Source organism: Sorex fumeus, unplaced genomic scaffold (genome assembly GCF_029834395.1).
Source record: "Sorex fumeus unplaced genomic scaffold, SorFum_2.1 ptg000001l, whole genome shotgun sequence".
NCBI classification, from domain to species: Eukaryota; Metazoa; Chordata; class Mammalia; order Eulipotyphla; family Soricidae; genus Sorex; species Sorex fumeus.
Window position 1 is genome coordinate 2,112,047 of NW_026606058.1, and position 27,877 is coordinate 2,139,923.

General features: G+C 47.7%; 1 protein-coding gene and 1 pseudogene across 2 annotated transcripts in view; both read left to right on the top strand.

Moving 5' to 3' along the window:
* Window positions 1–6,847: 6,847 nt before the first annotated feature.
* SETDB1 (SET domain bifurcated histone lysine methyltransferase 1) overlaps window positions 6,848–27,877 on the top strand; it is a 37,754-nt gene continuing 16,724 nt past the window's right edge. The window contains exons 1-11 of one of the 2 annotated variants that reach the window (XM_056120253.1): window positions 6,848–7,113; window positions 9,329–9,480; window positions 16,058–16,092; window positions 18,707–18,806; window positions 19,488–19,613; window positions 19,836–20,037; window positions 20,719–20,792; window positions 21,939–22,129; window positions 25,243–25,372; window positions 26,440–26,623; window positions 26,713–26,871. In XM_056120253.1, coding sequence (XP_055976228.1) covers window positions 6,851–7,113; window positions 9,329–9,480; window positions 16,058–16,092; window positions 18,707–18,806; window positions 19,488–19,613; window positions 19,836–20,037; window positions 20,719–20,792; window positions 21,939–22,129; window positions 25,243–25,372; window positions 26,440–26,623; window positions 26,713–26,871 — 1,616 coding nt within the window. In that variant the 5' untranslated portion in view covers window positions 6,848–6,850. The remainder of the gene's footprint in view (window positions 7,114–9,328; window positions 9,481–16,057; window positions 16,093–18,706; window positions 18,807–19,487; window positions 19,614–19,835; window positions 20,038–20,718; window positions 20,793–21,938; window positions 22,130–25,242; window positions 25,373–26,439; window positions 26,624–26,712; window positions 26,872–27,877) is intronic. The other variant, XM_056120968.1, reaches the window with a different exon arrangement.
* On the top strand, window positions 16,148–16,279 carry LOC130035516 (uncharacterized; annotated as a pseudogene).

Consider the following 27,877-nt stretch of genomic DNA (forward strand, 5'->3'; position numbering starts at 1 on the left):
TCCTGGCACCCCATATGGTCCCCTGAGCCCACCAGGAATAGTCCGTAAGTGTAAAGCCAGGTGTAAGCCCTGCACACCACCAGGTGTGGTCCAAAAACAAACCAAAAAAAAAAAGGAAAAAAAAATAAAAAGAAAAAGCCTGACGTTCTACAGTGCTTCTCCATTTATTTATTTATTTATTTATTTTTACTATCTTTTGGGTCACACCCAGTTGGCATTCAAGGGTTACTCCCAAGCTCAGTGCTGAGGGGTCATCCCAACACTGTTCAGTGGACCAGGCAGTGCCAGGCATCAAACCTGGAACATATAAGCACATGTTCCAACACTTTATAGTCTCTCTCTCTCTCTCTCTGGCCCCTCAAAACCAAACTATTTTTTGTTTGGGGGCCACACCCAGCAGTGCTCAAGGCTTACTACTGACTCTGTGCTCAGGGATGACTCCACATTGCCTTGTGTGCTCAAGGAAACAAACATAGAGGGAAAGATTTCCCTTCATTCATCACGAACTCCAGAGCACCGCATTTGTAGACAGCAATTCTAATGCTGGGACTGACCGAGATGATTAAGAAGCTCATCCTTGAGTTGATCGAGAACTGACTGAGGCAGACCCTACACGTATAGTTCCCAGCAGAAAGGAGCTAAGGTAACATTAGTTACAGCTTAGTTGTAGAGCACCTGTCTTGCATTCAATATATCAACACCAATTCCACCACCATCACACCTTCCCACCACTATTATTTGGGTGAAGCTAGAGGTTCGATTCCTGGCACCATAAAACAGACAATAAAAATGAAGGGGGGCAGGGTTGGAGTGATAGCACAGTGGGTAGGGTGTTTGCCTTGCACGTGGTCAACCCAGGTTCTATTCCCAGCATTCCATATGGTCCCCTGAGCACCACCAGGGGTAATTCCTGAGTGCAGAGCCAGGAGTAACCCCTGTGCATTGCCGGGTGTGACACCCCCCAAAAAAAAAGAAAAAAATAAAATGAAGGGGTCTGGGGGAGGCACATGACTTAGAACAATCTGGGAGGAATGGGAAACATAGGCAGGGAAATTGGGGCCCAATTACATATTTTGTTTATTTTATTTTTTCATAAGGTTGTTCACATTAATTGATTACATTCAATATATCAACACCAATTCCACCACCATTACACCTTCCCACCACTATTATTTCGAATTTTCCCACCATGTTCAAGCCTGCCTGCCACAGGCAGATTTAGATCATTTATTTTCTATCGCTTATTATGAATCTAATGAGAGGTTGCATGGCCACAAAAGCATCTGTGCGCTCCTGAAGTTCTAAGTATGTAAATGATTTGGGTCCAGAGACACCTCTGTAAGGAGCTAATCCATTTTGAGATTTATTTGTGAGTCTCTGGATCAAGGCAGGTGATGCAGTTAAATACGGCCCAGAGCCAGTTCATGGGCATGACACCAGGACCCAGAAGGGGCCAGGAGACAGAGGGATGAACCCTCTCCTCTGCCATGAAGCCTGGCATCTTCAGACCCTGTTCCCGCGTACCTGGGTTTTTCTTCTGAAGATGTGTGGCCACCAGGGGTTCATCTGGAGTGGGCGGAGAGGAGAGACCTGCTTCATCAGAGGAGACCCAGTGAAATTGGCCAGGCATGGGGTTCAGAGACATCTCCAGCGAGCTTCTGTCTTCCGGGACTCATTGCCTCATCTCTGAATCAAGACTGGTGGCACGCTTAAATACGGCCCCAAGGCAGGTCATGGCCTTGACAGCCAGGACCCAGCAGGGAGATGGGAAAGGACCAACCATCCCCACTGCCATGTTGGGGCCTTCAATAAAGGTCATTGAAATGTACGCTGTAAAGTTAGAACTTTACAGGCAGAGAATTCTTCTAAAGCAAAACTTTCTTTTCAAGCTGCTATCATCATGCTGACCAAGCAGGGATATTTTGTCAATAGAAAAGGCAAGAAGGAAAAATAAGAGAAACATTTCTGAACTAGGATAACAATATGTACCCACAGTTGCTACATAGACACAACTTAGTGCAACTGTAAGGAAAGATGAAATCAGGCATGGTGCTGAGTGATAGGAATCGGAGGGAGAGGGACACAGAATGAACTGTCTCACTGTATCACTGTCAACTTGTTGTTCACCTATTTCCTTGTTCGCAGCCAACACGGCCGACCCAGGTTCGATTCCCAGCATCCCATATGGTCCCCTGAGCACCACCAGGAGTAATTCCCTAGTGCATGAGCCAGGAGTAACCCCTGAGCATCGCCGGGTGTGACCCAAAAAGCAAAAATAAAAAAGAAAAAGAAAAAGAAAGAACACACCAATGTAACAAAATTTGTTATGGAACATCCAGTCCTCATAAAGATGTCGGAAAATAGTTACTTTAGAGACTAGCTGGTGGGAGCAAAAAAATTTTTTTGAAAAGTAATTTGATAACAGAACCTTTTAAAAATTTCACAAGGAGGGTCAGGGAGAGCTGGAGGAACTGAGCACATGCTCTACATGTGCATGCAGAGGTCTGGATTGGATCCAAGCACCTCACCCACTGTTGTTCAAACACCAAGGAGAGTAATTTCCCAATGATAGAATCGGAAGGAGCTCCCACAAGAAGCATCAGGTGTGACCTCCAAAAGACAACGAGTAATCTTAAAAGGATATATTTCTTTTTAAATTTAGATTCTGTTTCAGGGCACTTCTTCCACAAAAATAAAGATACTGGACTAAAAATAGGGCTCAGAAGCCTGGGGCATATGCAGTGCCTATGTGTACACGGGCTTCAAGCCCAGCACTAACAATTTCCTAAGCACAACAGACAGGGTGGAGCCCCTGAGCACCACAGGGTGTGGCCCCCAAACGAATAAATATTAGTTTAAGATGCTACTGCTTATTGCTGTATTACTTGTGATGGTCCAAAACGGAAAATCTAGTCCTGGAACCATAGCACAACCAGGTATAGCATTTGCCTTGCGTGCAGTCGACCTGGGTATAATCCTCAGCATCCTATATGGTCCCCCCAAGTCCTGCCAGGAGTGATCCCTGAGTACTGCTGGAAGGCGGTGTCCCCAAGACCAGAAGAAAAAACTCTATTGAAAACAAGTTCAGAGAACTGGCTCAATGGGCCAACATACACGCTTTGCTATAAGAGCCCCAGCTTTGATCCCTGGCACGACATGGTCCCCTCTAAGCACCATTATGTGACTCCCTCCTTCCAAGAAGAAAAACCTGGGAACAACCTAGATATTTTTTTGGTGATACCTTATTATGACATCTTATTATCTCATCCCTACTTTGGACAAACAGGCAGGCTACCGAATGTAGCCTGCCCACAGGGCAGAGTCTGGCAAACTCCCCGTGGTGTACCCAATATGCCCAATACCAGTAACAATGATGGGGCTCATTCTCCTAACCCTGAAAGAGCCTGTAATATGGCACTTTTAAAAAATCTCAGGGCTAGGATGAAGGAGACGTTACTGGGGCCTGCTCGAGGCAATCGACGATTAACAGGATGATTTGTGATTGACAATGTATTTACTGATGGTACACAAGGTGGGGTTCATTATGCCCCTCCTTTGCCACATCTGTTTTCCCACATCTAAATGAGAAAGATGCTGTTTACGTTGAGGGCCAGGCCAGCCCGCATGGAGGATGGAGGAGTGAGTGTCACTGATAGGCACCTTGGTCCTCTGTGTAGCCCAGAAGCCCATGAGGGCCCATGAGGCCACTGTCACCTCCTGCTCGATGTCGTCTACATGGCAGCTTACTCCAAGTGGCAGATTAGACCCATGACAGACATATTTGGAGTCAGCATCCCAGTCAGCGCAGGGATGACTGTGTCCACAGCCTTTGTGCTAGTGGCAACGGGAGTGATGTTCTGGGCGATCCCTTGGCTGTCAGCCAGTTTTCTATGGATCTTCTGGATGGCAGTGGTGGTGTGGCTATAGTCTTCAGTCCTCCATGGGACCAGAGTTGTCTTAGGTGACCTTGACCAGAAGGTCCAAGCAGTTGGAGGTGAAGGAGACCTTGCTGACAATCTAGAGGGAATTGAAGACAACCTAAATTCCTAAAAAACAGAAACACCTCAAAGATATTGTGGGTTTGAGTCTAGACCTCTACAATAAAACAAATACGACAGGCCAGAGCAATAGTACAGCAGGTAAGGCATTCATCTTGCACCCCGCTGACCAGGGTGAGATCCCCAGAATTCCATATGGTTCCCTGAGCACGCCAACAATGATCCCTGAGCACAGAGCCAGAGCCAGAGCCAGGAGTAAGCCCTGATCACCACTGTGTGTGGCCAAAACCCAAAGTTATAGCTATGTTATGCTGGGCACTATTAAGCATATAGTAGAATTATATCTAAAAACTATGTACTAGTTGCTAAAAAATGAAACTCATTATGCAAGTGTGTTGAGACGACGGTACCAATAGCTGTGGTTGAAGCAGGGTTACCACAAATCTTCAATTTGTACAAAATGCAAAATCTGCCACGTGGTAATAAACTGAAGTTTGTTCGTATGACTTGGTGAAGTATTATACAACTGGTTAAAAGAACAGTTTTATCCTTTTATGGATTTCGATCCTTGTACATGAGTCAAAACAAAAAGGTCCCTGGGCCAAAGATCATTTAGGAAGTAAAGTCTTGCCACTGCAAGCCACCACCACGACTTCAACCCAGGTTCAAATCCCTGACCCCACCCCACATCAGTGGAGCCCCTGAACACTGCAGAGTGTGGCCACCCTCTAATCCCCACCAAAGTCCCAAGGCACGACCTGTTACATTCAAGACTAGGAAATTGACAATTTCACCCTAAATGAGAAACAGCAGGTGAGGAGGGGAGGGGTACTCCACATTTCTATCCCATTTCGACGTCCCCTGACCTGTTGAAATATGTACAATTTACAAAGCAAGCAGCAAGAAGCCACAGGCCATTTACACCCACAGAGCCTCCACACAATAAACAAAATGGAAGTTTCTCAAAAAACTAGAAATTGTGGGGCTGAGGGATAGCACAGTGGGTAGGGCATTTACCTTGCACGCAGCCAACATGGCCAACACGGGTTCGATTCCCAGCATCCCATATGGTCCCCCAAGCACCGCCAGGAGCAATTCCTGAGTGCATGAGCCAGGAGTAACCCCTGAGCATCGCCGGGTGTGACCCAAAAAGCAAAAAAACAAAAAAAACAAAAAAAATCTAGAAATTGAGCTCCCATTTGACTAGCAATATCACTTCTGGAAATACATGCTGGAAATGCAAAAAAGTATGGTAGAAATCACATCTGCACTTGTATGCTTATTGCAGTCCTTTTTACAGTAGCCAGGATCTGGGGGGGGGGGGGGGGAAGCCCTAATGCCCGAGAACAGATGACTGGTTGAAGAAACTTTGGTATATCTATGCAATGGAATACTATGCAGCTGTTAGAAAAGACGAAATCATGGAATTTGCATACAAATGGATAGAAAAAGAGCGTATCATGTGAAGTGGAATAAGTCAGAAAGTGAGGGACAGACATAGAACGACTCCACTCACTCGTGGAATATAAAGTAACATAATATGAGACTAACACCTAAGGGCCAGGAGTATCCCTCCAGGGCTTGGAAGCTGATCTCATGTGCTGGGGGGGAAAGGCAGCTGGGACAGAGAAGGGACCACTAAGTAAATGATGGTTGGAGGGCTTGCTTGGGATAGTAGATGTGTGCTGAAAATAGACTATGGACCAAACATAATGGCCGTTTAGTACCTGAATTGCAAACCGTAACACCCAGAAAGAGAGAGAAAGTGGGAACGTGCCTACCACAGAGGGAGGGATACTGGAAACATTGGTAGTGGAGAACAGGCAGGGTAGAGGGATGGGTACTTGAACATTGTGTGACCAAGGGCTGGAGCGATAGCACAGCGGGTCGGGCATTTGCCTTGCACGCGGCTGACCTGGGTTCGATCCCCGGCATCCCATCTGATCCCCCAAGCACTGCCAGGAGCAATTCCTGAGTGCAGAGCCAGGAGTGACCCCTGAGCACTGCTGGGTGTGACCCAAAAAGGCCAAAAAAAAAAAAAACCATTGTGTGACCCAAATTCAATGAGACAAAAGTGTAAGTCTGTAACTGTCACTCACAGAGATTCATTAAACAAACAACCACACAAACAAACCAATAAACCCAGCCTTGCCCGCGCCCAAAGGCAGGAGGGGCGGGGCTTCCGTGGCCACGCCCCACGCCACGCCCACCCCGCCAGCCACACTGGAGGCTCACGTGAGCACGGCCGGGCCCGCGGGGACGCATGCGCAGTCGCCCTCCTCCGGGCGCTCGGGGAGGGCAAACCCGCCGCGTGGAGTTTGGCCCCGCCGGGGCCCCGTCCCGCGGACCGGAAGCGCACCTGGGCTCCGCTTCCGGCGCCGCTCCGGCGTCCCCGCCCCTCCCTGGCTCACGCGGCTCGCCGCCCCCGGCTCCCCGCTCTCCCCGGTTCGGTTCTCTCGGGCGGAGCGCGGCCTCCCGGGCGGAGTCTGCGGGGCCGGGCGGGCTGCGCGGCGGCTGCTGGAGGCGCCCGGAGCCGGAGGCGGAGGCCGCGGGGGCGGGACCCGAGGCGGCGGCGCGGGCCGAGCCGCGCTGGGCTGCGGGGCCGTTGGCGCTGAGGTAGCGGGCCCGGCCGCTGAGGTAGCGTCTCCCGCGGGCGGCCCCGTGCGGGGCTCCGCGAGTGCCCGGGCGAGCGCGGGGATGTCGCGGGGCGCGCGGGCCTAGGCGGGCGGGCGCCCGGGGCTCCGGAGACGGACGACCCTCGCCGGCCGCGGCCCCCAGGCCCCTCCCCGGCGGGCGCCCGTCGCGCCGCCCCGCCCGCCCCCCCCTCGCGGCGCGCGGCGTCCGGCGGCGGCATGTCGGCGCGGCCCGGGTGCGTGGGGCCGGGCGCGGCCCCCGGCGCGGCCCGGGCCTCGGAGGAGATCGAGGAGCTGCAGCGAGCGGTGGTGGACGAGCTGGGCATCTCCATGGAGGAGCTGCGGCTCTTCATCGACGAGGAGCTGGAGAAGATGGAGTGCGTGCGGCAGCGCAAGAAGCAGCTGGCCGAGCTGGAGACGTGGGTGGTCCAGAAGGAGACGGAGATGGCCCAGGTGGACCAGCTCTTCGACGACGCCTCCCGGTGAGCGCCCCGGCGCCGCCCCTCGGGCGTCCGGCGTCGTCCTCCTCTTCCTCAGGGACGGTCGTCTTCAGCCCCCGGAGGCCAGTACCTGAGCGGTTGGGGGTCCTGGTCTTTCCTCAGGCCCCTTGATTTTTTTTTTTTTTTGGTCGTCCCGTGTCGTGTGTTGTTTCGTTCCTTTGCTTTTGCAAAGTTGTTCACAGCGGTTCATCGCGTTCCCTATTCCCTTGACTCTGTGGGACGCGGCTTCAGAATCGCTGCGGAAGAGTTTGGTGGGGGGAGTGCTTGAGTGACCAGGGTTCCACCCCCAGCGCCGCGAATGGCACCCCACGAATGGCACCCCATGAGTGGCACCCCACGAATCGCACCCTATGAATGGTACCCCACGAATGGCACCCTATGAATGGCACCCCACAAATTGCACCCCACGAATGGCACCCCACAAATCGCACTCCATGAATGGCACCCCACAAATCGCACCCTATGAATGGCACCCCACGAATGGCACCCCACAAATTGCACCCTATGAATGGTACCCCACGAATGGCACCCCACAAATCGCACCCCACAAATCGCACCCTATGAATGGCACCCCACAAATTGCACCCTATGAATGGCACCCCACAAATCGCACTCCATGAATGGCACCCCACAAATCGCACCCCACAAATCGCACCCTATGAATGGCACCCCACAAATTGCACCCCACGAATGGCATCCCACAAATCCCACCCCACAAATCCCACCCCATGAATGGCACCCCACTAATCGCACCCTATGAATGGCACCCCACGAATGGCACCCCTCAGATCGCACCCTACGAATGGTACCCCACGAAGGGCACCCCACAAATCGCACCCTATGAATGGCACCCCACGAATGGCACCCCTCCAGGAGTGATCCCTGAGCGCAGAGCCGGGAGCAAGTCTTGAGCTCCAAAAGAAAAGAGTTGCTCTGTAGGGAGCTGCGGGGCTCTGAGGTACCAAGAGGTGCTCAGAAGGCCCCGGGCACCAGCTGGTTTGGGGCTCTTGTGCTGATGGCAGTGTGCAAACTGCAGGATGGAGTGCTGCTGTGTCTGTCAGAGGTGCCGGGTGCCACAGCGGATGCTCTGGTGCCTCCTGGGCCGTGTCTGGTAGTGTTTGGAGGACCATGGGGTGCCAGGAACGGAACTGGGGAGGGTTCTAAATCCCCAGAAAAAATTGTTTCTGGTGTCCTGGTTTTGCTAGTATGTGTGTGTGTGTGTTTTAATGTAGGAGTGTTGCTATTTATTCAGCCGCTGATCAGGCTGATCGGACTGGGCATGAGCTCCACACTAGGGTGTGTTTTTAAATTACAGAGTAGAAGATGAAGTAAGGGGCTGCAGGGGTGAAGGCCTCGCACGCAACCATCAGTGCTCAAGTTGTGCTCGGTGCCCAAGATTCCCATCCTGAGCACAGAGCCAGGAGTCAGTCCTGAGCACTGCTGGGGGTGGCCCACACCCTCCCAAATCTTAATGATGGTGAAGTAAAGTTGGACGGACTATACTTTGGCTCTATGCGTTGTCTTGGTTTTTTGTTTGGTTGGAGGGGGTAAGGTTTTTGGTTTCATTTTGGTGGGGGGTGTCGGTCCCCATCCTTTCTCCACCTCAGGGATACTTGACCCTGTTGGCTGGTGAGACGCAGCTTGGCTTCAGCCAGTGGTGCTGTCGGTGGTGCCACCAAGGTTGAAGACTGAGTTCAAGGTGCGTGTGCTTGCTCGGCCGCATTTGTCCACTTTGAGGTCTCAGCGGCCTCCTGGGAGTTTGGACAATGGTCTCAAAATCACCGGACTTTTCTGTGGAGAAAGTATCATAAATTTTGAACGATGACGATCACAACCATCCTGTTGTTTGTCGATTGCCTCGAGCAGGCCCCAGTAACATCTCCTTCATCCTGTCCCTGAGATTTTTTTGAAAAGTGCCATACTCAAGGCTCTTCCAGGGTTAGGAGAATGAGACCCATCATTGTTCCTGGTATTTGGCATATTGGGTACGCCACGGGGAGTTTGCCAGACTGCTGTGTGGGCAGGTTACATTCGGTAGCCTGCCAGTTTGTCTTTTTTTTTTTTTTGACGAAATTTTGCACACCTTTTAAATCATGGCCTGTTAAAATTGAAAGTAGTGCATCCTTTAAGCTCTGATGGCTCCTGTCCCTGCTTCCTCTGCTGGCTTTGACCTTCTCCACATGTGTTTCAATATTAGGGCAGTGACTAACTGTGAGTCGTTGGTGAAAGACGTCTACTCCAAGCTGGGGCTCCACTATCGGGACAGTAGTTCTGAGGATGAAGCTTCCAGACCTACGGAAATAATTGAAATTCCCGACGAAGATGATGATGTCCTCAGCATTGATTCGGGTAAGTGAAGAGAACATGAGTAGGAAGGTCTCCGGATTGAAATTGAAGCTGAAGGATAAAGGAGGAAGGACTGGAGCCTGGGAGGGAGGCGGGATTTGGATGGAGGGAAGTTGACCTTGGTGGTGAGATTGGAATTGAAACATTCCTAAAACTCTGTTACAAACATATTTGTAAAATACAGTGCCTAAATGAAGCTTTTTTTTTCTGTAAAGAAGGAGAAACCATTGTTACTTAATCCCTATCCCAAACTCTCAGAAAAAATGAGATTAGCAAAATATATTATATTTTGTGTGCTACTTTGATGGAAGTACCAGTGTTTCTACTTTGCATATAATGCCTGTTCTGAATTACCTTTCTTTCCTTTTGTTCTTTATTTTGGGGGGTTGTGGGGGGAGATTCCTGCTAGTACTCCGGGATTACTCCTGGTGCTATGCTCAGGAATCACAGTCCCGGTGGTGCTCAGGGAACCCAGTGTGGTGCTGAGGCTGGAACCAGGGTTGTCTCCAGTGCACTGACTCTTTGGCCCCTTTTCTTTTCTTTCTTTTTTTTCTGGGGGTGGAGTGGGAAATGTAGGAGACCTCCCAAGCAGTGCTCACGCCCCAGGAGGCTCTCAGTGATACTGGCTAACTGGGCTGGCACTTCAGTCCTAGGGCACAGGGAGATAGTGTTGTTTGGGCCGTGTGATGCTGGGGTATGTCCCTATGTATATAACTATCTCAGTGTGTTCTCTTTGTCTCTCTGTAGCGCTGTCCTCCCGTTTTTCTTCGATTTGCTTGAGCGGGCCCAGTAACATCTCCATTGTGAGACTTGTTGTTACTGTTTTTGACGTATCGAATACGTCACGCGTAGCTTGCCAGGCTTTGCCATGCAGGCGAGATACTCTCAGTAGCTTGCCGGGCCCTCCGAGAGGGGCGGAGGAATCGAACCTGGGTAGGCAAGGCAGACACCCTACCTGCTGGACTATCACTCCAGCCCTGTCTATACGTACTGTAGCACAGCAGCACTGTCCTCCCGTTGTTCATCAATTTGCTCGAGTGGGCCCAGTAACGTCTCCATTGTGAGACTTGTTACTGCCTATTTGTAGCTTTTTAAATTGTAAGGTGGGGGCTGTAGCAATAGCACCACGGGTAAGGCGTTTGCCTTGCACGCAGAAGACCCGGGTTCAATTCCCAGCATCCCATATGGTCCCCTGAGCACCGCCAGGGGTAATTCCTGAGCGCAGAGCCAGGAGCAACCCCTGTGCATCGCCGGGTGTGACCCAAAAAGCAAAAAAAAAAAAAAATTGTAAGGTGAGCATATTAATCCCTGTATTATCTCTCCAGCCCTATTGTACATAGGTTTTGTAGGCACTGTGTTTCAGGACTCTTAGATATTCCTCCAAGAAATGGAATTGCCAGATCTTTTCCTGAATTTAATAAGTTTTTAAGAAACTGCCATTCTGGAGCCATAGAGATAGTACAGTGGGTAGGGTGCTTTCCTTGTTCACGGCTCAATCAGGTTCATTTGCCAGCACTTCATATGGTCCCATGAGCACTGCCAGGAGTGATCCAGAGCCAGGGATAATCCCTGAGTACTGTGTCAGGTTTTCATTCAATTGCCTGGGACGTGCCTTAAGTATAATTCTTTGTTCTCATCCTCGAGCTTCTTTCATTCTCTAGAGTGAATATTTTCATCAGATTTGAATATATTTCTCACTCTTCATTTGTTTTTCTGACCTTGTCTCTCCTCTTGCTTTTGTGGATTCCCACTGGGTATTTTTATTTTCTTGTTCCTGTTTTGGGCTCACCTGGCAGCACTCAGTGGTTACTCCTGGCTTGGTGTTAGGTTACTCATAACAGTGCTCAGGTGATCAGTTGGTGCCAGGGATGGAACCCCAGGTCGGCATATAAGGTTATGTCTGACCCATTAGTTCCCATGATACATATGGTACAATGCTTGGTGTTGTTCTATAAATCTCCTAAGTGCTGTGTTCTTTTTTTTTTTTTAATCTTTTTTTCTTTAAACGTCTGTTTTGAATTGGATAGGTTTTCTGTAAAGAAACTGTTGGGACCACTGCCTGAGATCATGTGCAACCTGTGCCCAGGTGTTGCTACCAAGCGCATGTAGTGCCCAAGCACGTGTGTCACCCGCATCTCCCCTCTTGAGATGCGGACTTTCTTACTAAGGCACGGATGTGGATTTTCATGCGTATCTAATGCTGGGATGTGTCCTGAGGCACCCTCACCATTCTGGTATTTTTTGGGTCGCACCCTGGGCAGTGCTGAGGGGTTACTCCTGGCTCTGCACTCAGGAATTACTCCTCATCCCCCCAACCCCTGTCAGCTGTTGCAAGCCCTACCCTATGTATTATTGCACTGACTCCTCCCTCCCCATTCTGGAGAAACTTATTTTCTCTCTTAACTTTCCTAATCCTGTTTTATGAATATCTGTGTTAAATTTCTTTATTGGGCTCACCTTAATCGGGAGCAAGGAATTCATGTTCACCTTTTTTTTTTTTATCCCCCCTTATAAGTGTCAGGATTTGAACCTAGAGCCTCACACATGCTCTGTCACAGTCGCCACATTTCTGGCCCAAAGTTTGAAAAATCTTTCCAGTTTAATCCTTTTTTTTTTCCCCAAAAAAAGCAAAAAATAAAAAATAAACTATTCATTTTCCAGTACCAGTCACACTGTTATTTCTAGCTTTCCAAATCACCGCTCAAGCCTTCCCTAATCGCAAGCACTTAATAATTTATTTTATATTGCTTGTTATGAAGAATTTGCTAAAAATAATCAAAAAAGGGCCGGGGCGATAGCACAGCAGGTTGGGCGTTTGCCTTGCATGCGGCCAACCTGGGTTTGATCCCTGGCATCCCATATGGCCCCCCAAGCATTGCCAGGAGTAATTCCTGAATGCAGAACCAGGAGTGACCCTTGAGCTTCGCTGGGTGTGACCCAAAAAGCAAAAAATAAAATAAATAAATAAAAATGATCAAAAAGATTAGAATAAAGCGTGTGAAGATTGTTGTATCTCATCCTGGAGCCATTAAGCCCTTGTATAAGAGATCACTACCTATTGTTACAGGTTAAGCTTTGTGTGTTAATATTTTCTCAACCGAGATTGCCTTGTACTTTAAATTCCATCCGATGTGGTGTGCTACTCCTGGAATATCAGTGGAGTAGGTTTTGAATGGGGTGACACAGCTCAAGTTATCTAACTGGATGGTGACTTTGGGGTCTGGAAGCATCTCTGCAGCTTGTTGCTCTCTTTCAAGATTTATTTATGAGTCTCTGGATCATGGCTGGCTTATAACACCAGCAGCATTTCGTGGGCATGACTACCAGGCTCCCAGAAGAACAGGAAGATAGGAGAAGGGAGCCCATCCCCAACCCTGTGAGAGCCTAAAGACTGCAGTCACAAAATGTGTATACCTGAATTTTTTAACAGATTCATTCCTAGATGAGACTTGGGCTGAGGCCATGGAGTCTGGCTGTGAGCATGACAGCGATTAGATTCCGGAGGTTTTCAACTGCCAGGGTTCTGTTTGGGTGGGTGATGGGTTCACCTACCCCCATTCCCTCTGGGCTGCCCCAGATTGGAGATTCAGCCTGGTGAGGAATCTGGAGGCATCTCTGCAGCTTCCAGTTTAATCCTTGTTTTCTGTATATAACTTTGTTCAACTTTCTCTTACCACAGTTATCAGAACTGCCGTAGTTTTGCCTGTTTTTTTTTTCAACTCAACTTGAAATTATGAATCCTGTTTTCATTCTTCATTGTTCAAGAAAATGCTGATGTGTGAAGCCTGTTTAGTTCAGTTGCAACTGCAATCAATATAGCATTCCTTTATAAAAGCATTTCTTTACAGCATTCCTTTATAGCAATCCTTTATAGCATTGCCACAGTTTGCTCCAGTTGGCATTTCATTTGGCTTAAGGATTTTTGGTAACTCTAAATAGTGCTCTAAATATTCTTATGCATTGCATCTAATGCATAAACAAGGATCTTCCCAAGATACATATTGAATATCTAGTCCATCGCAGTGAACTTGCTTTGAGGAAGTTTTCTACAACATGCTGCTCAAGGTGATCCTTGGCTGTCTGGACTGGCTGTTTCATCCTCAGGCCTAAGAATGCAATGTTAGTCATTGGTGCTGGAGACCACCCAGTCCGCCCTGGGGGTGCTGGGAGCCTCCAGGACACACCCATTAGTCCTTGGGGCTGTGTAGTGCTGAGGATCAGACTAGAGTTGTTGTACATGTAAAGCTTATGCTCCTGACCCCTGATCTATCTCCCCTACTTTAGCATCTTTTCATTTATCTGTTGGCCATCTCTTCGTCCTCTCAGGTGACCTGCCTATCTTGTTTCTGTTTTAGTTTGTTGGCAGACTGGGTGGTGGCCCAGTATTGCAGGGCCTTCAGGGGCCCTTCAGCCTTGTAGTACAGGTACGGACCTGACAGTTTCATTGCTTGTCCTGGTAGTGTGGTCTTGTGCTGATGGGGCTTTATGCATGTCTGGCACATCCACTGGCCTCCTCGGCCATCTCCCAGCCTCCTCTCAATATTTCTTTTCTTTTTTTTTTCTTTTTGGGTCACACCTGACGATGCACAGGGGTTACTCCTGGTTCTGTACTCAGTGCTCAGGGGACCATATGGTATGCTGGGAATCGAACCTGGGTTGGCCACGTGCAAGGCAAACGCCCTAACTGCTGTGCTATTGATCAGCCCCCTCCTCTCACCATTTCTTGGTCAGATCCAATTTTTTGTTTGTTTTTGTTTTGGGGTCACACCCGGCGATGCACAGGGGCTACTTCTGGCTCATGCACTCAGGAAATACTCCTAGCGGTGCTTAGGGGAACATATGGAATACTGGGAATTGAACCCGGGTTGGCCGCGTGCAAGGCAAACGCCCTCCCCGCTGTGCTATTGCTCCAGCCCCCAAATTCAATTTTTTTGTGTGTGTTGTATCAGTTATCTTTTTTTTTTTTCAATAGTTAAAACTATTTGGGGCTGGAGCGATAGCACAGCGGTTAGGGCGTTTGCCTTGCATGCAGCCATCATTGGTCAGGCCGACCCTGGTTCAATTCCCAGCATCCCATATGGTCCTCCGAGCACTGCCAGGAGTGATTTCATCGCCAGGTTTGACCCAAAAATTTGAAAAACTTAAAAAAAAAATTTACAAAAAAAAATAGTTAAAACTATTCAAATACCGTGATTTGCAAAATTGCTCATAATACAGTTGTTTCAGGCATTCATTGTTTCAGCAACAATCCCGCCACCAGTGTGACCTCTCCACCATTGTCCCCAGTTTCACCCCCCACACCCCAAGCCTGCCCCCTTAGCAGGCATGAAATAATTTACTTTATATTGCTTGTTGCAACAAAATGATAAGTAGAATTATGAAAAAAATGGTTTAGTAAGAAAATTTTGTGAATGTTATATCACAGTGGTGTTTATTAAAGTCATTATCTGAGGATTTACTGAGCTGTTTGGTGCAAGTTGAATCTTCATAATTGTTTTCACTGGGCTGGAGCAATAGCACAGCGGGTAGAGTGTTCGCCTTACAAGCGGCCAACATGGCCGACCCGGGTTCGATTCCTCCGCCCCTCTCGGAGAGCCCGGCAAGCTACCGAGAGTATTCGATATGCCAGACACAGTAACAACAAAGTCTCCAATGGAGACGTTACTGGGCCCGCTCGAGCAAATCGACGATCAACGGGAGGGCCTTTACCTTTACCTTTACTGAGCTCAGTGGGCTACTTTACTTTGTAGTTTGCTGTGGTCCTGCTGGGCTGTTCATATTGTGCTGGTCTCTAGCACTACATGTTGTTGTCCCCCATTCGACCGGGAGTGATCATTGAACACAGAGGCAGGAGTAAGCACCAGCCCCCACACAAACACATACACCTGCAAAAAAGAGAAGAAATAAGTATATTATGAAAACTCAAGTCCCATAGATTATTATTAACTGTCCCAGTATATTAATTTCTCCATATCAGCTTGACCACCTCTTTTCAGTATATCTTTTTCTTTTTCTCACACTCAGCAGCGTTCAGGGTTTATTCCTGACTCTGAACTTAGGGACCTCCTGGCGAGACTTGGGGGGCCTGGAGGACCATAAGGGATCCAACTTTGGTCAGCCATGTGAAGGTGCACCCTGTCTGCTGTACTGTTGCTCCAGCCCCTCTGCTCTGTTATCTTTCTGAATTCTGTTGGCTCTTTGATATGCATATGTATGTTTAATACTTAGTTTTTTTCATTATTGTCAGTAATACTTCATGATAATGCATATTTCTTAGAAATTACTTGGTTTTTTTATTATATCTTAGAACTTCTTATCACCAAACTTAAAAAGTGCCTGTTAGGATGGCAGGTTGGGGCTGGAGTAGGATTGAGGCATATAGGAGAGGGAACCTCGGATCACTGATGGAGCAACTTTGACATTGGTGGCAGGATTGGTGATGGAACATTATGTGTCAAAACCCAACTGTAAATAACTCCCCGTGCAATATAAAATAAAATTGGGGGGGGGGATATATAAAATTTAAGTTAAAAAAATCTTACATGTACATCTCTTAAGCTCGTGTCTTTCTCACCCATAGGTGATACTGGGAATAGAACTCCAAAAGACCAGAAGGTGAGTTGGGCTGGGTAAGGTAAGGGTGACATATAACTATGAAGATGGGGCTGAGTTTCTCATCTGACTGCCACATTTTTCTCCTCCTGATTTTAGTGGCTCTGCTTGTGGGACAGAGTGAGATTTTCATACTCTGAAAGGGGAGGATTTCTCTGTCCACCTGTATGAAATGACTGAACAGTAAAGGGAAGAAAATAAGGAAATGGGTGCTGGAATTTTTTTTGCATGAAATTCTATCATCAGTTCTATAAACTACATGGTGTACAAAATTAAAACCTTTTCGTGTAGGGGAAGGGGCAGAGCAGAGATGGCGTTTGCCTTGCATGCAGCTGACCCAGGTTTGATCGCCAGCATCCCATATAATCCCTCGAGCACTGCCAGGAGTAATTCCTGAGTGCAGAGCCAGGAGTCACCCGGAGCAACACCGGGTTGTTGTAAATACAAAAAGAAAAAAAAAAATAGGGCGGGGGCCACACCTGGCGATGCTCAGGGTTTAGTCCTGGCTTTGCTCAGAAATTCATGGGACCATATGTGGCACTGGGAATGGAACCCAGGTCAGCTGTGTGCAAGGCAAACTTTCTACGAGCTGTACTGTCTGGGCTCTAAAATAAAAATTGTTTAATGTGAAAATGGGATGTGGAGATAACCACAGTAGTACAGCATATGTCTTGCATTTCTTTTTCTCTTCAGGTGGGTAGGGATCATTCCTGGTGGGCTCAGGGGATCATATGGGGTGCCTGGATCAAGCCTGAGTCAGCCATGTACAGGGCAAGTGCCCTACCCACCATACTATGACTTCAGCCCCTGTTTAGCGTGTCTTCATCCTGAATTCAGTCATCATTGCCGCGTGGCTGAGTGTGGTTTTAGGGGGGACATACTCTGCAGTTATCAGGACTTATTCTTGGCTCTGTGCTCAGGTCAACTCCTAGCGGGCTCAGAGAACTGTATAGGGTGCTTGGGACTGAATCTGGGTCAGCCTTGTGCAAGGCAAGCACCCTATCCACTGTACTAGTGCTCTGGGCCCCATTTTTTGTCTGTTTGGTTCTGCTTTTTGGCTTTCTTGAGTGTTGCCAGGTCCCCACACATTGCTGAGTATGGCCTCTAAAATATAAAAAAGGGGAAATTGTGCCATCCTCATTTTTTCAGCCATTAACATAGAATCAGTCTGTAGATTGCAGTATCTTCTATCTGTTACAAAAAAATATAAAATAGCTCACTCTGGAGTCTGAACCATAGTACAGCTGCTAGGGTGTTTGCCTTGCATGCAGCTGACCCAGATTTGATCCCAGAATCCCATATGGTCCCCCAAGCACCACCAGGAGTTACTCCTGCATGCAGCACCAGGAATAACTCCTGAGCATCACTGGTTGTGGCCCAAAAACAAGAGAATTTTGCTAGTAATTTTTAGGGAACATTATTTATTCACAGCAGTGGAGACTTTCTTGCCTTTTCCAGCCACCAAAGCAATGTAACACAGCCACCCAAAAAAAAAACACCAAAATCTCATCACTAAAATAGTCCACTTAAGTGGCTGGAGAAATAGCACAGCAGGTAGGGCATTTGCCTTGCACGCGGCTGACCCAGGTTCGATTCCCAGCATCACATATGGTCCCCTGAGGACCACCAGGAGTAACTCCTGAGTGCAGAGCCAGGAGCAACCCCCAGCCAGGTTAGGATTAGGAGCTCCTGAGGTGTAAGGGACAGTGCAAGCGTGTGAATTTTGACAGAGATTTCATGGATAACCAGCTTCATCTAACATCTCAAATCCTGTGCATCGCCGGGTGTGACCCAAAAAGCAAAAAAAAAAAAAAAAAAAAAAATTAAAAATAAAATAGTCCACTTAAAAATTTCTGTACTTTGGGCCAGAGTAAAACAAGGAAGGCATTTTCCCTTGCCCACAGCGGACCTGGGTTCAATCCCCAACATACCGTATGATCTCCTGAACACTGCCATGAGTAATTCTTGAGTGCAGAGCCAGGAGTAACCCATGAGCATTGCCAGGTGTGACCCAGAAAGAAAGGGGGTGGGAAAGAGGCAAAAGGGAGGGAAATTTCTGTACCAAGTACAGTGTAAATGTCTAATTTGGCAATGACCTTCTAGGTGAGATTAATCAAGAGAAGCTTTCTAGCTAGAAAGACCTTGCCTCCCCACCCCCACCTACTTCCTTTTTGGTTTTAGGCCATACCCAACAGTGCTTGGGTGTTGCAGTGCCAGGGATCATGCATGCAAAGCACATGCTGCATCCACTGTCTCCCCAGCCCTAACATTTTTTGTTTGGGGGTCACATCTGCATGCTCTGTTCAGGGATCGCTCCTAACAGTATTCGGGGGAACATAAGCAGAGATCAAACCGTGGTGCCTTAACCGCTGTACTGCCTTTCTGACTCAACATGTTTCTCACAAGTTATTCCTAACCCTTGCTGCTACTTTAAAATTTGTCTCTGATGCCAGAGAGATAGCTCAAAGATAATGCATGCTGGACATGCAGGGAGAGGCAAGGTGTGGGTTCAGTTCCCCGCACAGCATGGTTCCCTGAGCACCGCCAGAAGCGCCACATGAGCACTGCCAGCTTCGGCCTATAAACAAAAGTGTCTCCCTTATTTCCTTCCTTACAGCTCCGTGAAGCTATGGCTGCCTTGAGAAAGTCAGCTCAAGATGTCCAGAAATTCATGGATGCAGTTAACAAGAAGAGTAGTTCCCAGGATCTACATAAAGGTTAGGATTAGGAGCTCCTGAGGTGTAAGGGACAGTGCAAGCGTGTGAATTTTGACAGAGATTTCATGGATAACCAGCTTCATCTAACATCTCAAATCCTTCTCCAGCTCCGTTGGATTATTTTAATACTACAAGTTGAGCAAGTCAGATAAGGTTTTTTGTATTTTGTTTTCCTCGTTCACCGCTTAACACTTATCTGCTAATTGAGATATACCAGATTCATTGGTGTTAGTATACTCTATTACCCCAGTTATACTGATGCCAGGTTTTGAATCTTATTTTACCCAGATTCTTTAGTTTACACTCACTTCTTCAAATAGAGAGTAGGGAGAAGAAAGTTTACAGTGTCAGAGACACTTATTTGTAGGATGAGACTATTAATAGAAGCCCTACGGGGGGGAAAGTTTTATAAACGTATATGTTAATAAGGAAATTGAGAAAGTTTGGGTGTAGTGAGATATACTCGAATCATATGTGAACATCAGTTATCCAAGTTTTCCTATTAACATAGACAGTTGAGTCAGCTGGGTCTTGTCCTGCTCTTGGCCAAGAGAGCAGCAGAAGTGGCTAAGATGACCCCCATGACCCCAGTTCCTCTGATTCCTCTGCTGCCCTCCTGTTTCCTGTTCTTTGTCTAGTGTCTGCCATTTCTCTCCAGAGCACCTCTCCTTTCCTCCCTAGGAACCTTGAGTCAGATGTCTGGAGAACTAAGCAAAGATGGTGACCTGGTAGTCAGCATGCGCATTCTGGGCAAGAAGAGAACCAAGACCTGGCACAAAGGCACCCTTATTGCAATCCAGACGGTTGGTATGTTGAAGCTGGAGGAAGGACTAATGAGAGGCCACCTGCAGGCCTCCAGTGATGATTGTATTATTCCCTACCCCACACATGTGTGTTCTCTCTCTCACTCGCTCTCTCTCTCTCCCCCCCTCCTCTACCCCCCAAAAACTTCTTTCCATTCTCAAAGAAGCTTTAATTCATACAGAAATTCGTGGTTTTTAGAAAAGTTCTGTTTTCCCTTTTACTCAGGGCCAGGAAGGAAATACAAGGTGAAATTTGACAACAAAGGAAAAAGTCTACTCTCGGGGAACCATATTGCCTATGATTACCACCCACCTGCTGACAAGCTCTATGTGGGCAGTCGAGTGGTAGCCAAATACAAAGATGGAAATCAGGTCTGGCTCTACGCTGGCATTGTAGCTGAGACACCAAACGTCAAAAACAAGCTCAGGTACTGGAAAGAAAGTGAACGTCGGGGGCACAGGCACCTGTGCTGTTCGGGCCATCATCCAGATCTCTCAATTAGCGTTTGTGTTCTTAGTCCTCACAGGCAGAAATCCTTGCTTTTTCTTTGCCGTAGAGTCACGTGACTCCTGTCTCTCCTCCCACCTACCCCCCCACCCTGGCTCCCCCTTTTTTCCATTTAAGGAGAAAAGAAGGTGGAAGTAGTCAGGTCTGATTCATTAAGGGAATGGGGACATCCTGAAAGAGAGGAATGAAGTGGAGAGTAAACGGGTTCAGCAGAGCAGGAATCTGGTAGAACAGATTAAATTTTGGGAAAAGTGGGGCTATGAGGCAGGAGAGATAAGACAGTGGTAGGGCACTTGCCTTGCACACTGTCCACATATGATCGCTCAACCCTACCAGGTGTCTGGTGCAGGGCCAGGAGTAAGCCCTAAGCACAGAGGGTATGGCCCAAAAACAGAAAAAGAGAAAGTGGGGATATGATTAAGGAAATTTTTTTTTTAAGTCCTAGCATGGGGTGGTGGTGAGGAGTAAGAACGTGGTAGGGTAGAACTATCTTCCCTAGAGTTTGTCCTTTTGTACTCTTGAGGAGTTGAGGCGCTGCTGAGGTTCCTATAGGTCCTGTTAAATACCATGAGCCCTGATCGACCCCGCTCTTTCCTGGCAGGTTTCTCATTTTCTTCGATGATGGCTATGCTTCCTATGTCACACAGTCCGAACTGTATCCCATTTGCCGGCCACGTGAGTGTACCTTCTTTCTTCTCTTGCTGTATTCCTTGCCTTCTCTACTTCGTGTTTTTCTTCTTCAGACCACTGTTTGGAAAGCCATATGGCTTGGTGTGTGCCAGTCACAGAAAGCTTAAATGTGACTGATGTCCTCTGGAAGAAAGTTTCTTTGCTCCTGCTTAGTGCCGGGTCTTTGCAGGCAGAGTGAGATACTGGGAGTTGGTGAACAAACAGCTTTGAGTACTCTTAATATTGTAGGTGTATTTTGGTTTCATTCTTAAATGATGTAGGTCTGTGAAGCTGTTTCTTCTTTCCTAGTCTCATCTAACATTTATATAAATCTAATCTGAGCATTGCTTTTTTCATAGAAGCCGCATTAGACAGGTTTGTAGTGACTTCTGTGATTGAAGTTCCGGCATTTTTTGGGTGCTAGGGATCAAACCCAGGGCTAGATATGTTTGAGGTATGCAGTCCACCACTACCACTGAACTCCATCCCCTACCACAGCAGCAACTGTTCTGAATTGTGAAAAGGCCAACAAACATGGCTTTGTTTTACAGAATATGGCAGAAGTACATAATGTATTATACTACTGCCATATGTAGCAAGAGAGGACTTTCACTGCTCCAGAGAGCCCATGTGCTCTCTGAATACATTTTTCTCCCCTCACACTTTTCTTGAATAAATTTCTGTGAATATGACTGTTTTACTTTATAAAAACCTGATAGAGAAGGATTTTTTTATTTGTTTTTATCAAAACATGCCTTTGGGTGCTAGAGAGATAATACAGTGAGTGGGTCCAACTGTTGCTCTGTGCAGTTGGTCAGTTTGGATTTGGTTATTGTCTCCTCAGGGCTCACTCCTGGTGGGGCTCGGGGACCATCTAGGATGCTGAGATTGAACCCGGGTTGGCTGCATGCAAGCCAAGCACCTTACCTGCAGTACTCTCACTGGCCCAGCCAACCACAGTTTGATCCCCAGTACTTCATATGGTCCCAGAGCACCACCAGGAGTGAGTTCTGAGTACTGCCAAGTGTGACCCCAAAATAAGACATTAAGACATCTTGGGTTCAATTCTTGGCACCCCTGGAGGGAGGTAAGAGAGCACATACTCCTTAACCTACTTGTCTGACCTGTTTAAACTCGTATTCCTTGGGACAGTGAAAAAAACTTGGGAGGACATAGAAGACATCTCGTGCCGAGACTTCATTGAGGAGTATATCACTGCCTACCCCAATCGGCCCATGGTGCTGCTCAAGAGTGGCCAGCTCATCAAGACCGAGTGGGAGGGCACCTGGTGGAAGTCCCGGGTGGAGGAGGTGGACGGCAGCCTCGTAAGAATCCTCTTCCTGGTATGTACATGCTTCCGGCAACATTGGAGCAGGGCGGGTTGGGACAGCGAGCAGCAGCAGCAAGGACACAAGTTTGTAGCGACCTCGTGGTGTCTGTCTTTTGGCCAGAGAGATAGTACAGCCAGTAAGGCACTTGCCTTGCACGCAGCCAACCCCAGGTTCAATCCTCAGCATCCCATATGATTCCCTGAGCCCACCAGGAGTGAACCCTGAGCATAGAGCCAGGAGTAGTCCTGAGCATTGCCAGGTATAACCTAAAAACATCAGCAAAATATAAAAATATTTTTTATCTGAAAGTGGAGAAGTATTTGGTTGGTTTTTGTTCAGGCAGGGATTTTTTTGGTTTTAGGGACACACCTGGTAGTGCTCAGGGATTACTCCTGGCTCTGCAATTAGGAATCTCTCCTGGTGATGCTCAGGGGACCAAATGTGGTACCAGGGAGGGAACTCGTGTTCACCACACGCAAGGTAAATGCCCTCCCTGCTGTACTATTTGTTCCGGCCCTCTCTTTGTTTTTGTTCCGGTTTCTGGGCCACACCCATCTGTGCCTGGCACTGACTGTGCATAAGGATCACTCCTGGTGGGCTTGATCACCCTGTCAGATGCTGTACTATTCTCCAGCGCTCTTGTTTATTTGGTTTGGAAACCATATATTGGGGTTGCGCAAAGACTTCCTGGCTGTGCTCAGGAGTGATCCTTGACAGTGCTCAGGGAAGCATCTGCAGAGCAGATTGACTGACCAGGTCAGCCACATGCACAGGCAGCCAGCACCTTCCCTACAGCCAGGACCAAGACTATCTTACAGAAAGAACCAGAGGGTGGGCTGGACAGAGCACAGAGGGAGGGCACCTGACTTGCATGCCACCAGCCCAAGTTCAATCCCCAGCGCCCTATCAGGTCCCCTGAGCACCGCCTATAGTGATTCCTGAGTGTAGAGCTAGGAGTAACCCTTGAGCGTAGCCCAGTCTGGCCCAAAATTCAAAAGAACGGAACCCCAGGGTAACAACACAGCCTTAGAAAAGTTGGATGTGGACAATTGGAGAATCTGGAAGCCCAGAATGTTCTCTGCATTTCTCCTCTTTGGTTTCCTTGGGTAGGTTAGTTTGACTAGTTGGCCCACAGGAACATTAGAACGTGGCTTCCAAGCTCTTAAAATTCCAGCCCATAGACAGCGCTACACTTGCTCAGGAAGGAAGGAGGAAACACAAGCTTGGCCCAGTTGAGGCAGGAACTGACTCCCTGTTGATTTGGGATTTGGTTTGGTTTGGGTTTTCAGACCACACCTGGCTGTTCTCAGTACTTACTTCTGGTGGGCTCAGGGGGTATGTGTGGTGCCAAGGATCAAAACAGGTCTGACCGTGTGCAAGGCAAATGCTTTACCCTCTCTTCTGTGGCTCCAAGCCCCTGAGTCCCTGTTGAACCAACTGTGTCTTATAAAGTAAAGGCCCTCCCGTTGTTCGTCGATTTGCTCAAGCGGGCCCAGTAACGTCTCCATTGGAGACTTTGTTGTTACTGTGTCTGGCATATCGAATACGTCACGGGGAGCTTGCCAGGCTCTGCCGTGCGGGCGAGATACTCTCGGTAGCTTGCCGGGCTCTCCGAGAGGGGCGGAGGAATCAAACTCGGGTCGGCCATGTTGGCTGCGTGCAAGGCAAACGCCCTACCGCTGTGCTATCGCTCCAGCCCTAGGGAGTGATATATAGGGAAGAGTCATATATAAAGTGGTGTCATTACTTTTACATATGTGGATCTCATAGCTTCCTTCTGTTTTCATGATTTTGTCAGATTTTACTTTTTTTTTCTTAATTTCTCTGTAAATGATTGTTGACAATAAATTCCCCAAAATGAATTATGACATGAATCTATATTGTTAGTTTTTCTGCAGTTTATTCATGTTGTATGTCAGTGTAGAGAAGATGGCCAGTTTCTCATCTCACCAGGGAGAGCTAGCATTTTGGTAGCATGATGAGACAAGAAGAAGGATCAGGAATCAGGGTTTCCTCTTTTTTTTTTTTTTCTTTTTGGGTCACACCTGGCAATGCACAGGGTTACTCCTGTCTTTGCACTCAGGAATTACTCCTTGCGGTGTTCAGAGGACCATATGGGGTGCTGGGAATCGAACCCGGGTCGGCCGCATGCAAGGCAAATGCCCTACCCACTGTACTATCACTCCAGCCTCGGGTATCCTGATTTTTCAAGGAGGAAAATGAGCTTTTTCTTTAAAAAAAAAAAAAAGTGTTTTTTTTAAAAGCTACTTCTTAGCTTTTACAAATCTTTGTACCTCCCCTTTTTGCATTTCCACCCTTTCTTTGGTTTTGGGGACCACACCTGATGGTGCTCAGGGCTTACTCCTGACCTGTGCTAAGGGATCATTCCTGGCAGGCTTGGGGAACCACATGGGGTTCTGGGGATTGAACCCAGATTTGCCACATGGAAGGCTGCCCGCTGCACTAGCTCTCTGCCCTCTTCTTCATATCCCCCCTTAGAATTGCATTTCTTCTCTGACGTTTTCCTATATCCGAGATCCTCGTCAAAGTTCTTAGACTTAGTAGGTGTTTTGCGGGGGAACTGGTGGGTGGGCCTTTTTATTTGATCTTGGGCTACACCTAGCAATACTTAGAGTTAACCCCTGGTGGGAATTGGGGGGTTGGGGGGCCATCTGGGGTGCCAGGAATCCAATACATGCAAGGCAAGCACCCACCCATGCTCACTCTGGCTCATTAATTTTTTTTTTTTTCATTTTCAACTATGGCTCATTTTAAGTTTTTGTCTTCTATAATTTCCTTTCTGGGAGAGATGGGGGGAAGATTGGGCCACACTTGGCAGTGGTAAGGTGTAACCCATAGCAACGCACAGGACCATACGCAGTGCCAGGGATTGAACGAGGGTTCGTTGGCCTTAATCTCCTGTCCTATCCCACCCTCGTTTCTAAAATAAGTACCTATTTCTCTTCTTGATATTCAAATGTAAATTTATTATGTAGGAAGGGAATTTGGGAATCATCTTGGAGATTTCCCTCGAGGTGTTGGATTGTGTAGTCCCTTGTGCAGAGGGAGAGGTCCTGGTATCCAACCCAGTTTCTCCCAACCTGTCCTTTCTCCTGATGCCTCAGGATGACAAAAGGTGTGAATGGATCTATCGAGGTTCCACGCGTCTGGAACCCATGTTCAGCATGAAGACATCCTCGGCCTCTGCACTGGAGAAGAAACAAGGGGGACAACTGAGGACACGTCCAAATATGGGTATGTCCTGGAGAGGAAAGCAGTGGGCAATCCAGCAGGGTGTATGGACAGTGATGGCCTTTGTTTGCCAGGGTGACGCTGCAGGTTCATGGCAACAGCTCCATGTACCTGGGGTTATTGCCAGTGGTATTAATGGTTTTGTGGTGCCACCTCCCATGCTGTGACTCTGATTACTTTTAAATAGCCAATAAAAATCTGGAGCTAGGATCTGGAGATAGCTCAAAAGGACTGGAGTGTTTGCAGGAGCCCCAGCTTTGTTCCAGGCACTGTAAGGTCCCTTCAGCACCACTTGTTTACCACTGAGCACTACAAAAACAAAATCTGAAACTCTCCTGCACTGAGTGCATTGGTCATATGCCTTACCTTTTCTCTAAATGAGGCTTGTGAGCTTTCTGTGTAACCTGGTTTTTTTTTTTTTAATCTAAACCATTTTTTGTTGTTGACAACTTTGTAAATCAGTGCCTAAAATTAAAAGAAAAATATATGGATTAGAGAGGTCGTTGAATTGGCCTGGAGGTTTGTGGGAGATCTAGGTATGACACCAGCAGCACTTCATAGTCCACCAGAACGTACCCCTGAGTAGTGCTAGGTGTAATCCCCCTACCCCCATTAAAAGGAAAAGACTAAAGCATTGGGGTGGGGGGCACAGCCCAAACCCAGGTATCCCCAGGCCATACCTGGTGGTTCTCAGGGCTGCATCATTACGGTAGTGGGATTTGAACCATCCCCACAGCCTCGTAATCAGATGAGACGAGGGCTATGACGTCCCCTTCAACCCCTTCTGTTTCTACATGTTTCTGACATGCTTTCAGATGATAGTGGGTCACCAAAGAATGAATCTTTGAAAGTTCTCAACAAAGTGAAACATTTACGAAGCCATCTTAGCTTCAGTATTGAAGTCAGAGTCAACGCATATCAGGATTCCCACTCAGTGGTATAAGTCATGGAACTGATAGTTTTGGCACTCGGTGTTTCCATTGCGGATTTTGTGTGAGTTTAAGTAGAGCATCAGGCATGTGTGTGAAGACTAGCTGTCATCTCAGTGGTGAATTTTGTTTTTTCTCTAGGTGCTGTGAGGAGCAAAGGCCCTGTAGTACAGTACACCCAGGATCTGGCCAGTACTGGGGCTCAGTTCAAGCCAGTGGAAACCCCACAGCCTCCAGCTCATCCTGCCCCAGCAGCAACCCCAGCCCTCCCCACACCACCTGCCCCATCTCCTCCATCACAGTCCCCCCAGGCAGGTGAAAATGAGTGAGTGTTCGTACTTCTTTCTTACTTATTTTTTTTTTATGGTATCTGCTTTTTTTTTTTTTAACCCCTCACTGTATCTAATCTTCTAGAAGCTTGGAAAGCCAACTTGCCCAGTCACGGAAGCAGGTAGCGAAAAAGAGCACATCATTCCGGCCAGGATCTGTGGGCTCCGGTCATTCCTCCCCTCCATCCCCTGCACTCAGTGAAAATATCCCTGGTGGGAAGCCTGGGATCAATCAGACATATAGGTGAGAAAATAAGCCAGTTCCCTGGGAGAACTTGATGCTGCAGACCTAGTGGTCATTGCATTAAGGAGGTTCTTAGGCTCCAGGAGATTCAAGGTTATGATAGTGAGGCAGTTAGACTGAAAAAGAAAGCTCTAGCAGCCAGAGCGATAGTACAGAGACTAAGGTGCTAGCCTTGTATACAGCTAACCTGGGTTCAATCCCCAACATCCCATATGATCCCCCAAGCACTGCCAGGAGTGACCCCTGAGCGTCACCAGGATTGACCACCTCCCACCCCACCCAACCCCCCAAAAAAGAGCTTGATCTGTGAGCTTCTAAGAAACATAGCATAAAAATAATTTTTTTCCGACCGTGCCTAGCAGTGCTCCTGGCTGTGCTTGTAGGATCCTATGGGATGCCAGGCATGTGGAAGGCAAGTGCCCTACCCACTGAACTATCTCTCGGGCCCCCAAAATATTTTAATTTGAAGTTTGATGTCTAGAAATATGTAGCCATCAGAACATCATTTGTCAAAACTTAACATTCAGGGGCCAGAGGTATATATTGTACATCAGGTAGGACATTTTTCTTGCACACAGCTGACCTGAGTTCAATCCCCAGCATCCCATATGGTCTCCCATGCACTGCCAGGTAATTCCTGAGAGCAGAGCCAGGAGTATCTCCTGAGCATCACCAGATGTGACCCAAAAAAGAAAAAAGAAAAAAGAAAAAAAATAGCATTTGTGCACTAGGGATATAACTCAGTGGTAGAGCATTTGCCTTGCATGTGTGAGTCTTAGTGTTCAATTCCTCGCACCACAAATGCAAAACCAAAAAAAAAGAAAATCTTAGATTGAAGAGGAGATAGTTCAGTGGACTGGAGAACCTGCTGCGCATACAGGAGACTCATGTTTTTTGTTTGTTTTTTTTTTTTACTTTCGTTTTATTATTAAATATCTTAGGAATTGAACTTGTTTCTAAGAGAAACAAAAGCTAATTAAGACTGCAAATTAAGAAGGAATGAAGG